Raw genomic sequence first — 14,687 nt, forward strand, 5'->3', positions numbered from 1 at the left:
GTCCATTCCGTATGATGAAGGGACCAGAATGTTTGAAGAAGAGGTGTTTAAGGATCAAACCTTAACACATAATGAGAAAATTGTGTGCACAGGCCTAATGGATTTGGTTTTAAGGAATAACTACCTATCGCATAATGGTGAATTTTTCCAACAAATACAGGGGGTAGCGATGGGTGCTGACCACATTTGCCAATATAGTATTGGCAAATTGGGAAGAGAAACACATCTTCCAAACTGAATACAGTAAGTATTGTAAAATGTACAAACGATTTCTGGACGATATTATTATCTTTTGGAAAGGAAGTGTGGAGATATTAGAAGAATTTATCAAACATATAGGTGAAACTACATCTTTTTTAAGATTTACACAATATTTCACATGACAATATCTCTTACTTGGATGTGGAAATTATGAAAGAAAGGGATTCCATTGAGACAAAAGTATATAGGAAGGACATCTACGTAAATTCATTCCTACATTACGAAAGTAGCCACCCGAGACATTGTATGAAAAATCTGGTAAAAGGACAGTTGGTGAGGGATCAAGAATGTCCAGTCAAGAACTTGACTTCATAAAGGAGTGTGACAAACTGGAAAAATGTTTTGGGATAGGGGATACCCAAAGGCTTTTATAGATGAAATAAGGAAAGAAGTAACCGTAGGAAGAACAGGAAGATTTGCGCCAATAAAAGGTGTGAAGTTAACAACACAAAATATGGAGGGTTACACTAGTGCTAGAGAAGACAACTACCAACAAGGCCTAGTATTGGAATATAATGCGTTAAATATCAAGGTTAGGGGAGTGTTTCAAAAAGAATGGAACAAATTCAAGTCATTAACGGACTTGAAAGGGTTACCAGACACTACACCTAAAATCATATATAGAAATCCTATGAACATTAAGGGTATACTAGAGCTGGGGAACAATTTTAGGAAAGGTGAGAGACCTGACACAGTTAAATTAGGCACCTACAAATGCGGTAGGTGCAGACAATGTGAATTTATACTAAACAAGGATAAAGTATTCTTGGAAAGTAGGCAAAAGTGGATCAAAAGTAAGGGCTATTTTAACTGTGAGTCACAAGGCTTAGTATACTTAGTAATATGCACAAATTGCACATCCTTTTATGTCGGAAAAACTGAGAGACCCTTGAAAAAGAGGATGTATGAACACATCTACGACATAAAATGTGGAAAAGAAACAAATGCATTATATAGGCACTCAAGGGTATGTGAGGATTTCAAATACAGATTTTTTGTATTAGATCAAATAAAAAAGGATCTTAGGGGAGGACCATGGGAGGAACTTGTGGGTTACAAGGAGTTGTGGTGGCAGATATATTTGGAAGCCAATAAAAATCCTGGGCTGAACGAATATATTACTGTCAAACCACTACTGAAATTAAAGGCAGCAAAAGCTTGAAGTGCAATAATAGAAAAGGCCAGTAGATGGCAGTACATCTTTTAAAATTTATTCCTAAAGGCATTAAATGAAATAAAACTTAATACATACTGAGACATTTTAAGATACTTTTTAAAGGTTTAACAAAACAATACACTAATTTAATACATACAAAGGTTTTTAAATATTTATTTATGTAGGGAATGATAAAGAAATTTAATGTATTTAGATGGATTTTTTTAAAGATTAGGCAACAATTGTTTGAAAATATGGAGGAATATGATTGGTGTTTTCTAATTAATTAATCGTATAAAAGGCAGTATTTACTAAGTCACATGTACAAATCTGAGGAAGTCTTTTTGTAGACGAAAACGCATGAACTTAATAGCGTTTATTTCATTTTGTGTTTTAAATAATAAAGTGCGCAGTTTTGGATTCTCCTGGGATTTCCTATTCTTTTGGTTTTTGTGCATTTCGGAAGTTCCTGCTGTTTGTGGTTTTTGTTAAAAGGGTTAAAAATTATGCTCTGCAAAACGTTAGTGCCATACAATACAAGTTAATATGGATAAATGCAATTACTATGTTCAGGGTTTAAAACTTAGCAGTAGAGACATGATAAAAAGAATAAATTGTAAAATTTATAACAGGAAATTAAAGATAGCCAGCCATTAATATAGGCTATAATTTTTCATCTGTGTAATGCTTTCAACTTTGAGACAAGCGATTGATGTCTGTGTGACAATGTGAAGTATTGTCAGCTATGCCAGGAGAAGTAGAGCAATGGATGTGCAACATATGCCAGCACAGGTAACTGGGATTTTGTAAAGAATTATATGTCATTTGTATATCAAACTGATTTGTACAGATGCTTGTGTTGAAAAATATATTTGTAAAGCTGCTTGAGTTATAAATGTACCAACACTGTGCCCTGCTGGACAGAAAAATAAATATACATGTATTATTGTAACATTTTAAGTGTATATGTTTTAACAGAGGATACTGGAAGAGCAGAGGTTAATCTCAATCTGCCTAACTTTGAAAATAGTTTGAAATGAAATTACCTGGCTTAGGCCATACCGATTGTATTTTACAGTTCTCAGTGCAGTCAGAGACAAAAAGTCTATACTAGGAAGCTTTATGCATTGTCTTTGGGACGAACTAATTGCTACTCTGGAAGGGTGGAGGTTTGAAATATGACTTCTAGGAGCTGCAGCAGATCTTAGCAAGGCTCTGTGTATGTGTTATTGACACATGTGCTAAATCCTGACAGCTTCCAGCCAAGGGGTAGCGTGGGAACCAGAAGTCAGAAGACCAGATGTATGTGATGTCATTCTGTAATCCATCACTAAAAATTATATTTTAATACTAGGTGAGATGAAGCCTCTTTACACTCTGTTCTTTGAACCTGACAAAGAAGGACTCTCCTCACCGACTTCATCTTGCCTTGCTCTAGTAAGCGACCAAAGAATAGTAATTCTTTAGATCAGTCAGGAACATATAGTGAGATTAGTTGAGTACTATTTTTCTATTCACCTGTGTTGTTTTAATATTTCCTGTGATTGAAACTCTGGTGTTTACTATAAACAGATATTTAGTATTTTCATGTTCTTTTCTTGTTTATTATTAAATATATTTAAACTTTTCATTGTGGCTGGTCTTTTAGATAATATTTTAATCTCTGAGAGTACTTGTATATACATTTGGTGAGAGCTCTGGCTGCTCATGAAAGCCTTGCTGTTGGTCATACTGCCATTTGTATTAATATTTCACTCAGTATAATTGGGTACCCTTGCAAGAGCCTTAGAGTAGCTGGCTTTGGAGTGTTTGGTGGCCGTATAACTACTTTATAGTCTGAGCAGAAGGGAGCATAGCTAGTAAATCTGTGCCAGCCTTTCCCAGGGGTGTGTGGGTGTGTGTAGATCAAATCTCAATCTGTGTGTGTGTGTGTCAGCTGTCTGGACCAAAGACATGATGCACTGGTTTCACAGAGAGAGTGGTGGAGAACTTGGCTTGGACACGTGTTTCATTCAATGTGTTCTTTGTTGGTCTTGTTGTTTTTACGTTGAGAATAGGTACAGAATCATTTCTTTCTCTTTTGTTTATGACTTCGACCATTACATTATTGACCATAGTTGATGGATACCCCTTTATAAACATTTCCTTCAAAATCATGCATTCGTCCAGTATTTCTTTTTCTAAAGTTATCATTTGTGCTGCCCTCACAAATTGTCCTTTTACTACTGCCTATTTCTGGATGATGGTGTGTGCACTGCACTAATGCAGAAATGCAAGTATGTTGCTTTACGGTAAATTTTAGTTGTAAACCTAGTCTCGACCATATCTTTTGTCAACTTTACTTATTTCCCCTGTTTCATCGGTAAACTTTATTGATATGCTGTATGAATTGGATTATGATGTCCTTCATGGATGCATCTGCAGTCATAACAACTGGGTTGTCCTGTCGTCAGGCAGCCCTTCAGTCGGCCGGATTCCAAAGTCCGGGTCCGGCTTCGGCTGATGTCGCACTTCACCCGACGTCATCTCTGTTGGTCTTCGGGTATAAAGGCATCAGCCGACGCCATTTTCCTCAGTCTTTCTTGCCGCGTGGCGCCCGAAGCAGAAGCTGTTCGCAAGTGCCGGTCGGTCGGATCCAGAGATTACTTCTACCGAATACTACTTCGAAGACTTCTAAAGCTAAGTACCCCGTTGGGGACTCTTTCTTGCCTCAGCCGATGTCAGAAAAAGTTAATAATTGTTTAACCTGTGGGAAACAAATACCTCATAAAGATTTCCACTCTTATTGTCTGCCTTGTTTAGGCCTAGCCCACGACGTAGCTGCCTGTTCGGCCTGTGCTTCATTCAACCGACGAACGCTTAGGCGTCGGTCGGAGTTTGCTGAACAGTTTTTCGGTTCTGATTTTGCGTATATTATGCCTTCGGATCCTCCGACTACCCAAACTGCTAAAAAACGCAAGGATAAAGACCGACACTCGCGGTCCACGGTTTCGGCCGAAACCATGGTTAAGCAAACCGCGAGTGTCTCGGTTTCGGCCGAAACCGAGAAAACTGATCAAAGTACAGCTGAATCTATCACTACCGCTGAGGCCCCTGCTACTTCTCTTGAATCGGCCTCAGAAATTTTATCCACTACGGTGGTTGCCACTGACTTATCAGACACCATTCCCTTGGATGTCTCTACCCCAGCACGTGGTGCTGCTAGGCCTCCAGCAGCCATGTCCATTAAGGCCTTTGCCAGGGCTAAAGCAGCCAAAACTACTAAGACAGTGCCTGTTAAACCCCCTACAACCAGGCCCTCTTCACAAATGCTTACTCTGGCAGAAGATTTAATTTCATTAATTAGGGGATCTCAATCTCACCCAGACAGGGCCTCTCAGCCCCCAGAGAAGAGACCTAGGGCAGAGCCCCCCGAGCCTGTGTCCTCTGATGATTCTGCCGATGAATCAGACATAACTAACCAGCCAGAGGCTCCTTTCTCCAATTTTGAAGACTCAGATGCTGAAGAATCCATTCCAGCTGCTTCCCCACCAGAAGAATTCTCCTTTGGGGAAACCTTACATGCCATGCGAGAGCAGTTCCAATGGCAGCAGCAGGATTTCTCAGACTCCAGAAAAGACTAAGGACCTTTCTGCACCTCCCACAGCACAGGCCCTTAGCTATACCTCCTGTTCTCTCTGTGGTGGATGATGCCTTCAATGATGTCTGCTCTGCACCAGATTCTTTACCTCCAGCCCCTGCCAAACCAGACAGATTTTACAGGGTACCAGACACTCATCACCACCTTTACAAGGCCCCACTTGCAGACCCCGAAACTATATCCCAGGGTCCCAAGGCAGTAGCCGCGACCACAGCTAAAAACCCTATTCCTTCTGAAAGGGAAGCCAGGTCATTAGACAGATGGGGCAAAAAGGTCTACACCTCAGCTACTCTCTCAGCTAGAGCTTTAAACTGTCAGTTTCACATGATACAATACCAAGAGTTTATGCTTGATCAGTTAACAAAAAAGCTATCCTCTGATGAATCTATTGATAAGAAATATGTATTAGAAATGGTAAATAACATACAACAGGTTAGTAACCATTCCTTAAAATGTGGCTATGATGCACTGGAGGCTTCATTTAGATCAGCCATGACTGGCACAGTGATAAGAAGGCATGCACGGCTAAAGGAACAAGCTTTACCGGATCATGTTAAAGCTAAGTTATTAGATGCTCCTATGGATAAGACCAGTTTGTTTGGTACACCTGCCCAGCAGGTAATGAAGAAAATGGAAGAAAAGGCAAAATCTGTTCAAACGGTTAAAGATTTCTTGCAGGTTCAACCCCAAGGTTTAGCAGGAACTGGCCTGCCAAAAATTGGTCCTTTCCTGACTCCACAAGATCCCAAAGGGGCAGGAATAGACGTTCCAGAGGCAGAAACCAATCCAGAGGAGGTGCCTACAGAGGACGACAGTGGCAAGGTAACAACAGAGGCACAGACACAACCACTGCCACTACAACAACACAACCACAGTGACTTAACTCTAAATCCGCCTACCAGGGAACAAATAGCAGCTCCATTAGGCGGCAAATTAACCTTATTTTCAAAGAACTGGCACTATATCACAAAAGACAAGTGGATTTTACAAACCATAGATCAAGGTTACCGGTTCCACTTCCACACTTTACCAGTCAAAAGAGGAATGCCAAATCTACCTCTAAATCAAGAAACAGAGGCTCTACAACAGATAATGCAGTTAGCAAACATGAGAGCTGTGGAAAGAGTGCCAACAACAGAACAAGGAAAGGATTCTACTCCAGACTATTCCTAGTTCCAAGAAAGGAAAAAAGTTGGAGACCTATTCTCGACCTGTCCACCTTAAATACATACATCATTGTCCCAAAATTCAAAATGCTGACCCTACAGCAACTTCTTCCCATGCTGGGCAAGGAGTGTTGGCTGGTAACTCTAGATCTCAAGGAGGCATACCTGCACGTCCCCATTCGACCAATCTGCAGAAGATACCTCAGATTTCTTGCAGGATCAGAGCATTATCAATTCTCAGCATTGCCCTTTGGCTTATCTACTGCGCCCAGAGTATTCACAAAATGCCTGGCATCAGTAATCGCCCACTGCAGACTACAGGGAATTCAAATTTACCCATACCTGGACGACTGCCTGCTACAAGGGGACAACAAAAGCAAGCTGACAACAGATTTACAAAGGGTCATTTACTTGCTACAAGCACTGGGATACACAGTCAATTTACAAAAATCAAGGCTGATACCATCCCAAACAAGGACATTCTTGGGCGAATTGGACACAGTAAAACAAATGGCATTCCTAACTGCAGAAAAACAAAAGAACTCCCTCTTTACTTCTTGGCACTAACAAAACAGAACAAGTTAACAGCAAGAAAAGTACTGCAGGCCTTGGGCTTCATGGCATCATGCATAATCTTGGTCCCACTTGCCAGACTACATATGAGAAAACTACAGTGGTACCTAAAGAATTTATGGTCCCAACACAGACACAGCCTAGAAACAGAAATTCCACTAATTCCGTGCTTAAAACAGGAGTTCCTATGGTGGGCTCAAGCATGCCAGTCAAACCCAGGGCTACCCTTTCGCAGATGTCAAGCAAGCCAGACCATCACAACAGACGCTTCAGACCTAGGATGGGGGGGCCCACATGCTGGACAAATGCGTGCAAGGATTGTGGACGCAGGATCAACTTCACCTGCACATCAACCTAAAAGAAATGCTGGCAGTAAAACTGGCAATCCAAAAGTTCAGACCATTTCTCAGAGAGGGCCAGTTGATGATAAGGACAGACAACACCACAGTCATGTGGTACATCAACAAACAAGGAGGCACTCATTCATACCCCCTATGCAGAATGACTTTGGAGCTGTGGAACCTGGCACTCAGCTACAACATCCAGTTACAGGAAATATTTGTACCGGGAAAAGAAAATACTCTAGCAGACATATTAAGCAGAACCACATCGGATGCCCACGAATGGATGCTACACCCGGACATCTTCAAGACCATCTCAAAGAAATGGGGAATGCCTCAGATAGATCTATTCGCTTCCCCTCTCAATCACCAGCTCAAAAAATTCTGCACAAGGACATTCCATCCACTAGCATGGAAAGTGGATTCGCTCTCCTTCAGCTGGAAAGGCCTAACAGCATATGCTTTCCCACCTCTTCCCTTGATACACAAGGTATTACTAAAAATCAAGGAAGAACGTCCAAGGATAATCCTGATAGCTCCAAACTGGCCAAGACAACACTGGTACCCACTGCTAAGGAGCATGTCTCGGAACAATATGTGGCCAGTACCCCTGATGCCTTTGATGTTAACTCAGAACAACTACAGCATCATGCATCCAAACCTAAAAACGTTGCAACTGACTGCATGGAACATCACATAGCAGCAGCTAATCCAGAACTTTCCCAAAGAGTTAAAGACATTATTCTTGAAGCCCGCAGACCTTCAACAAGAAGGAACTGTGCAGGAAAATGGAAAAGGTTTGTCATTTGGAGTACTGAAAGAGGAAAAGATGTGTCAAACATAGATATGCCTAACATTCTGGAGTATCTGGCGAACTTCTACATTCAGGCCTGTCCTACTCCTCCATCAAGATACATGCATCAGCTATATCAGCAGAATACAGCTTTGATCCACCTGTTTTTCACACCCTTTACTCAGGCAGTTCCTCAGAGGAATCAAGAATGTAAAACCTCCAAGGAAACCACCATTGCCAGCTTGGGACTTGAACTTTGTGCTAGAAAAGTTGACACTATCACCCTTTGAACCAGCAGCAACAGCAGACCTACAGCATCTATCGGGGAAAACGGCCTTCCTACTGGCAATAACCTCAGCCAGGAGGGTTTCTGAACTTCAGGCCCTAATGGCAGTACAACCCTTCCTAATCTTCCACCAAGATAGAGTGTCCATGAGGACTAATCCTACATTTATGCCTAAGGTGGTATCCAGAGTGTCTTTAAACCAGGCAATCCACCTACCTACCTTCTTTCCCAACCCACAAAACAGAGGGGAAAGAATACTGCATACCTTGGATGTACATAGACAGCTACGCTACTACTTGGACAGAACAAAAGTAGCAGAAAAACTGACCAGCTTTTTGTAGCCTATGCAACAGGAAGGGAAGGAAAAGCTATTTCCAAACAGACAATCTCCAAATGGATAGGAAATTGCATACGATTCTGTTACTCCTTCCATGGAAAACCAATTCCACAGAACATAAGACCTCATTCTACAAGGGCAACAGCCACTACCACAGCCTTCTTACGAGGAGTGGCAACCAAAGACATTATTGAGGCGGCTACTTGGACCTCCGTGCATACATTTGCCAAGCATTATAATTTGCCTCTATATTCCAGATCCCGAGCAGGGTTTGCCACTGCTGTACTGCAAGGGATCCTAAACACACCATAATCTAGTTTTATCCTCCTTCCCTAGTTGGCTATGGTATTCTACCCACTTGTTATGACTGCAGATGCATCCATGAAGGACATAGTACAGTTTTGTACCTACCATAAATGTAGATGTCCGAACTGGATAGCATCTGCAGTCAGGATTACCCTCCCTCCTTCCCCTCTGTGGTACTCCTAGGGTATTTACCCTCCTAATAGCTAGCTGGTGGGGGGAGTCTTTTATGGTGTATTTGTTTGTATATATGTACATACATGCTTATTTTTGTGTTTACCTCTATCTTTTTGGAAACATTGGCATCTATCCAAATTTTAGCCTTCAAGAGGGCTACTGGCATCTGGGCAAGAAACACTGAGGAAAATGGCGTCGGCTGATGCCTTTATACCCGAAGACCAACAGAGATGACGTCGGGTGAAGTGCGACATCAGCTGAAGCCGGACCCGGACTTTGGAATCCGGCCGACTGAAGGGCTGCCTGACGACAGGACAACCCAGTTGTTATGACTGCAGATGCTATCCAGTTCGGACATCTACATTTATGGTAGGTACAAAAGTGTACTTTTTCTCTCTCTTCATCCCACACAATAAAAATATCTACATATCTAGTATAGAGCTTAATAGAACTCATGAAGCCAGTGTTAAACAGGTGCTTCTTTTCCTGCTGTATCATGATAATGTTGGCAAATTATGCCCCTCAAGGAAAAACCCATCACTACTCCTTTTTGTCATGAATAGTACTGTCCATTGAAAGTGAAATGGTTGTTTTTATGTACTAGCTCAATTAGCTTTTTGTATGCATTGATTTTTTTCTTGTCGGATCCCTTTACTTAATAAGAAATCTGTGAACCATTTCACTCCCATCCTATGGGGTATTAATGTATATAGATCTTTTAATTTGATGATGATAAATGTGTAAGTATCCTTGTATTCCAGATTATTGATCGTATTTAAAAAAAATTCCAGGGGTCCTTACAAATGTGCTCTTCTTGGTATACCAGGTGTTTCAATTTCTCATCTAGCAATTTTGCAATAGGGTATGTAATTGAGCCCCTTGCATCCACAATTGGTCTCATTGGGGGATTTTGAATATTTTTGTGGATTTTAGAGACCCAAGTATAACGGATAGTATGGGTGTTACTACAATAAGTTAATTGAACTCCTCAATGCTGATTTGCTTGTTTATGAACATGTCATTTAACTTGTTCTTAATTTTTCTGTATGCAGTGTTCAGTTCATTAAGTGAAATAGGATTATAAGAATCGTCACACGGAAATAAGTTCCATTCTATTGATATTATCTACCCACTCCATGACCACTAGCCCTCCCCCTTTATCAGGCTTCATTACCCTTAGGTTATTTTTTCTCATCTCTTCAATAAGGTATGTTCACTATGAGTTAGTTTGTTTTGTCCTCCTTTTTTAAACTTAGTCTGAACCATGTTCCTAATGTCCAACTCGCATATCTTTTCAAAGAGTTGCAGTGTTGGATGAATGGGAGGATTATATATGCTTGATACACTTGAAGTATTCCTGATCCCGGACATATCATTGAACATGATATTAAAGTTTAACTTTCTAGTATATTGCTTTAAGTCCATCACAGTGTAGCCAATAGCCAATATCAGTTCTTTTCGATGTTATGAAAGTTAAACTTCTGGCGAAAAGGTCTCCACTGAAAAGGATGAGAAATTATAAATTTTAAAATTACCATTGCTATTTGTTATCATTTCAAATTTTCTTGTTAGAGGTGCTGTTGTTGGAGTCAACTTTTTCTGCTAAGTTGGAATTCAGTGCCATCCTTTGTTCATGTGTTCTTGATTCTGCTGTCTCGGCTGACCTCTGTGCGGTGGTAAATAAGGGAGCCCTGACCCTTGTTGGTCAGTCTGGTTCCTGTGTCTGTCTCATAGACGTTCTGAGTGGAGTAGAGGAGGGTACTATAAAGGGTCAACCAGATTTAGTGCCAGTATTCTCTATTGGCAAAGGGATTGGCTATTTGTTGCCCCTGGTTTTGGTTATTTACATTATTGTTACTATACTTTGTACCCCATGTTTGTTTATGAGGTAGATGGATAAGCTCTATTATTTTGGTAATCCTTTCTGTTGTGTTCAAATTTCCTTAATTTCCTGTTACTGATCACTTGTATCTGCTCATCTGTGCTTGTGAAGATCCGAATGGCTTCATAGTTGTATTGCTCATAGTTTAAAACATGTGTGATTAAGTTATCAAGTCCAGTAATGCCTACTATGAGCTCTTCAATTAAAGTGTTATGTTTGACAAGAAGGTCCATGTATTCACATCCTTGTCTGTCAAACATGTTTAAAATTTCTTTATGTAACGGTGAATTGTTGATCAACCCAGTTGGAGAATGCCACTTTGCTTAATCCTTTAGTTACTATGTTACCCTTAATGCACTCCGTAAAATAAACATATGTCCTTGTGAACGTATTTGAGTTAACGTAATGTCCTGATTTCTGGGGGTTGGGTCATCACATGATGAAAGGGACTAATACTGACTGGGTGTTTTGTGTTTAACATATTATTGTGTAGTGTATCTAAACTAGTTTGAGTGATACTATTTTATCTGCTGAAGTTTTTCGTTGAAAAAACGAAAGCACTTATATGTATTTTTTCCTCTTGGAAGTTTTTGATACGAATGTCATTAAAGCTTACCAGGCATAGACTCCTGTGACAGTGTTATTTTTAGAATAGGAAGGGGAACACAGTGTAATTATAGGTTAAACACCACAAAAGGTTGTATTCACTAGAAGTCAAACATGAAATGTTGAAAAATACTTCCCAGTGCTGTTCAGTTAGTGTAGAGAGATCAAAACGTATGCATTACTTTTAGGTCATTGTGAATATAATTTAGTGATGTGGGTTCTTCCTCGCTCGTATAATATTAAATGGCATTTGTTATATCAGGTCAGTAGTAACCATCTTTAGATGATTTCTTTTTCATTCTAATTATGGTTTACTGTAAGGTTTGGAGTGGTTATAATGTCTTCATAATTTGCTGTGTTTCTCTTACTTCTGCAGGTTTGGCAACATTGTGATTGTATGGGAGTAAATTCTGATGTGGAGCATTATTTGTGTGAACAGTGTGATGTGCGGCCAGTGGATAAGGTATGATTTTTTTCCCATTTATGTTTTTTGCCCAATGGAGTGTAGTAATCTGATGCAGAAATTCATTGTTAAATTGAAAAGTAATTTCAGATGTCTGTCTCACAACCCCACCTCAGTACTTTTCCATTGCATATGATATTGGCCATGCAAAACAAGAAGGTAGTTGGTCAGCTTCAAATGCTACAGTTGTTCATGTGATTCATTATTTGCAAGTTCCCATTAGCTAACTGAAATGTCTTTCTCTGTCTTTAGGAGGAATTTGTTTTTTTTCTGCATTTTATTGGCAGTGTGTATGAAGAAAATTATTGTTGTAAAGCAGTTGTAACCATCTGAGTTGGTATATTTTTAAATGTTTCTGTAATGACATCATGTGCAGAGTTGCAGCAATTTTTTTCTTAGAAACATCCTAAAATACTGCCTTACTGTTTGGATAGAGGAGCAAGTTAATTAGCCAACCGGCAGTATAAACCTTGGCTCGAGATGATTGTCACTGTGAAGTGGCACTCCGATCCCATGTGTAAAAATGGGAAAAGGAGTTGAGGATGAATGGATGGATTATGTCTTTGGCTGTCATTCTTCGCATTTGTTATCACTGTGAAGGTGCTATGGGAACTCCCATTTTAACCAGGCTACATTTCTAATAATCCTGAATTGACCATTTTGGCCTGAGGTCTTCCATAATTTTTGACAATTACCCCCTTTTTTTTTGTATGTGTAGTTGAGAAGTCGTAGTATAAAAAAACAAAGTAACTTACTTGGAAGGTAAGGTTTGAGTTTATGCTGCCATGAAGTGGGTGGTTAGTTACTGACAACTTTCTGCAGTTACAGACAAATAATAACCTGAAATCCTGATAACTGAAAAATAGTACTACTGAAGCTCTAGTAATTTTGAAATTAGATTAAACCATTCAGGTAGGTTTTTTCTTTGGCTTATTTTTTTTATTGCATTTTCAAACCTTTAAAAGTTCGATCATATGATATCGACCATATGATGTTCAAACTTTTAAAAGTTCAATTATGTAATATAGATGCCAAAAATTAGCCACATGCTTTACTAACAAGAAAGTTAAAATGTGGAGTTAGAGGGTAAAGCCTTGACAGCAACCCTGATGACCCATGTTCAATTAATAGCATGGATATCAGCGGGATCGGACAGGGAAGGATGAATATGAGCAGTCACCACCAACTCAGCATACCCTTACCCTCAGCACCGGTGGGTCCTTGTACTGGCTTTATGTTTTTACTTGTCTTCCATGGCCATTTTAACAGGGGGGTGTAGGGTATATGCATGTAATGCACATCTGTCCCATCCAGGCTGCTGTGGCATGTCTGCAGGCAGCTTAGGACAGGATAGGTTACTCCGAGAGACAAGCAAGCTAACCCACTCCCTACCATCTGACTCAAAGCTGAGGAAATGGGCAGATAAGATTTTCCTAGGCAGGAACAAATGGGTTATAGGGCATTATCCTAGCCCAGGAATGTCTCTCCCTTAAAATGGTTGTACTGATTGAGTGCATGTAATGGAGCCATCAGCTAAGGTCCCATGAAGGGCGGGGGACTGCAAACATTTTTAAAAGTACTTCTGGATTTTCTTAGTTCTTGAATAGTCATTTTTCTACTTGGTGGTCACTTTCAACATCTTAGGCAAAATAATACCTACCGAAATTAACATAAAAATGATTTTGAGTGACTTCTGTTGATTGTCAATCTTTACATTCTTTAATACTTCATATCATAGTAGTCCATCCTGTTGTTACAGCAGCAAAGATTTGCACTCATAATGCTAACTATAGAGAAGGCAAAGTCAGTATTACTAGTTTTCTTAACAATCCCAGCATTGTCTTCCGCATAGTTTGTCCTAGTCTAATATTATCTGTAGAATTTCCAAGACAACCATTTATTCACAGTCTTTCTTTTGTGAAGATTCTTTTGCAGTTTTACGGTCTCTGACTTCCAAGTCACCCATAATTACTGTGGCATATGTGTAGGAATTAGCTGAGATTTCCATATTTGGGCTATGATTTTCTTCGCTACTTACATTATTAAAAGTTATTTTAATTTCTGCACACTATTAAATTGAACATTTTTATCCTGGCCCACTAACACGAACCCTTTTGTAAGTTGTGTATCCTTGTGTAGTTACGTAGATAGTAGTAGTAAAATTTCAGCTTCCAAGTTTAGAAAATTTAACTTTGGTGACAGCACTATTAATTGGTTCAGTAGCTATGTATCAAATAAGTCCTTTCAAGTTTTCTTCTGTAATCAGTAGATGTCCTTCAATTCCAATGTTGCAGTATTCATTTGGTGTGGGATTTTCTGCCTCAGACGATCTGACATTGGCTCCTATACAAAAGCTTTTCCCTGGCTGCTGTAGGTGCATGGGACGTCACACGTAGGGCTATAAACCAGGGACCATAACTGTGACATCGATGCACACAGACATCTGAACTTTTCAGCTGCAGACATCGTCACTTCAATCGTTCAACTCCTACTAACGATTACTTTGGAAAGATAAGTACCCATTGAGGTTTTCTTTTATCATTGCTTGTGCTTGGTTTGCTGTACTTCTTGGCCAATGTCAGCTAAAAAAGGTAAACGTAATTACGGCTGGCAGATACCGCACAAAGATTCCTACAATAAGTGCATATTTTGTCTAGGTAGGGAACACGACCATACATCATGTTCCATTTTTAAGTCCTTTGT

General features: G+C 39.9%; 1 protein-coding gene across 2 annotated transcripts in view; it reads left to right on the top strand.

Moving 5' to 3' along the window:
* The window catches only part of ASH1L (ASH1 like histone lysine methyltransferase), a 3,741,676-nt gene that overhangs the window by 2,794,955 nt on the left and 932,034 nt on the right, over positions 1-14,687 (top strand). For both annotated transcript variants that reach the window (XM_044080164.1, XM_044080163.1), the window contains exon 22: positions 11,898-11,984. In XM_044080164.1, the coding sequence (XP_043936099.1) occupies positions 11,898-11,984 (87 nt within the window). The remainder of the gene's footprint in view (positions 1-11,897; positions 11,985-14,687) is intronic.

The sequence above is a fragment of the Protopterus annectens genome, chromosome 8.part0 (assembly GCF_019279795.1).
Source record: "Protopterus annectens isolate FY-2018-M chromosome 8.part0, PAN1.0, whole genome shotgun sequence".
Taxonomy (NCBI): domain Eukaryota; kingdom Metazoa; phylum Chordata; order Ceratodontiformes; family Protopteridae; genus Protopterus; species Protopterus annectens.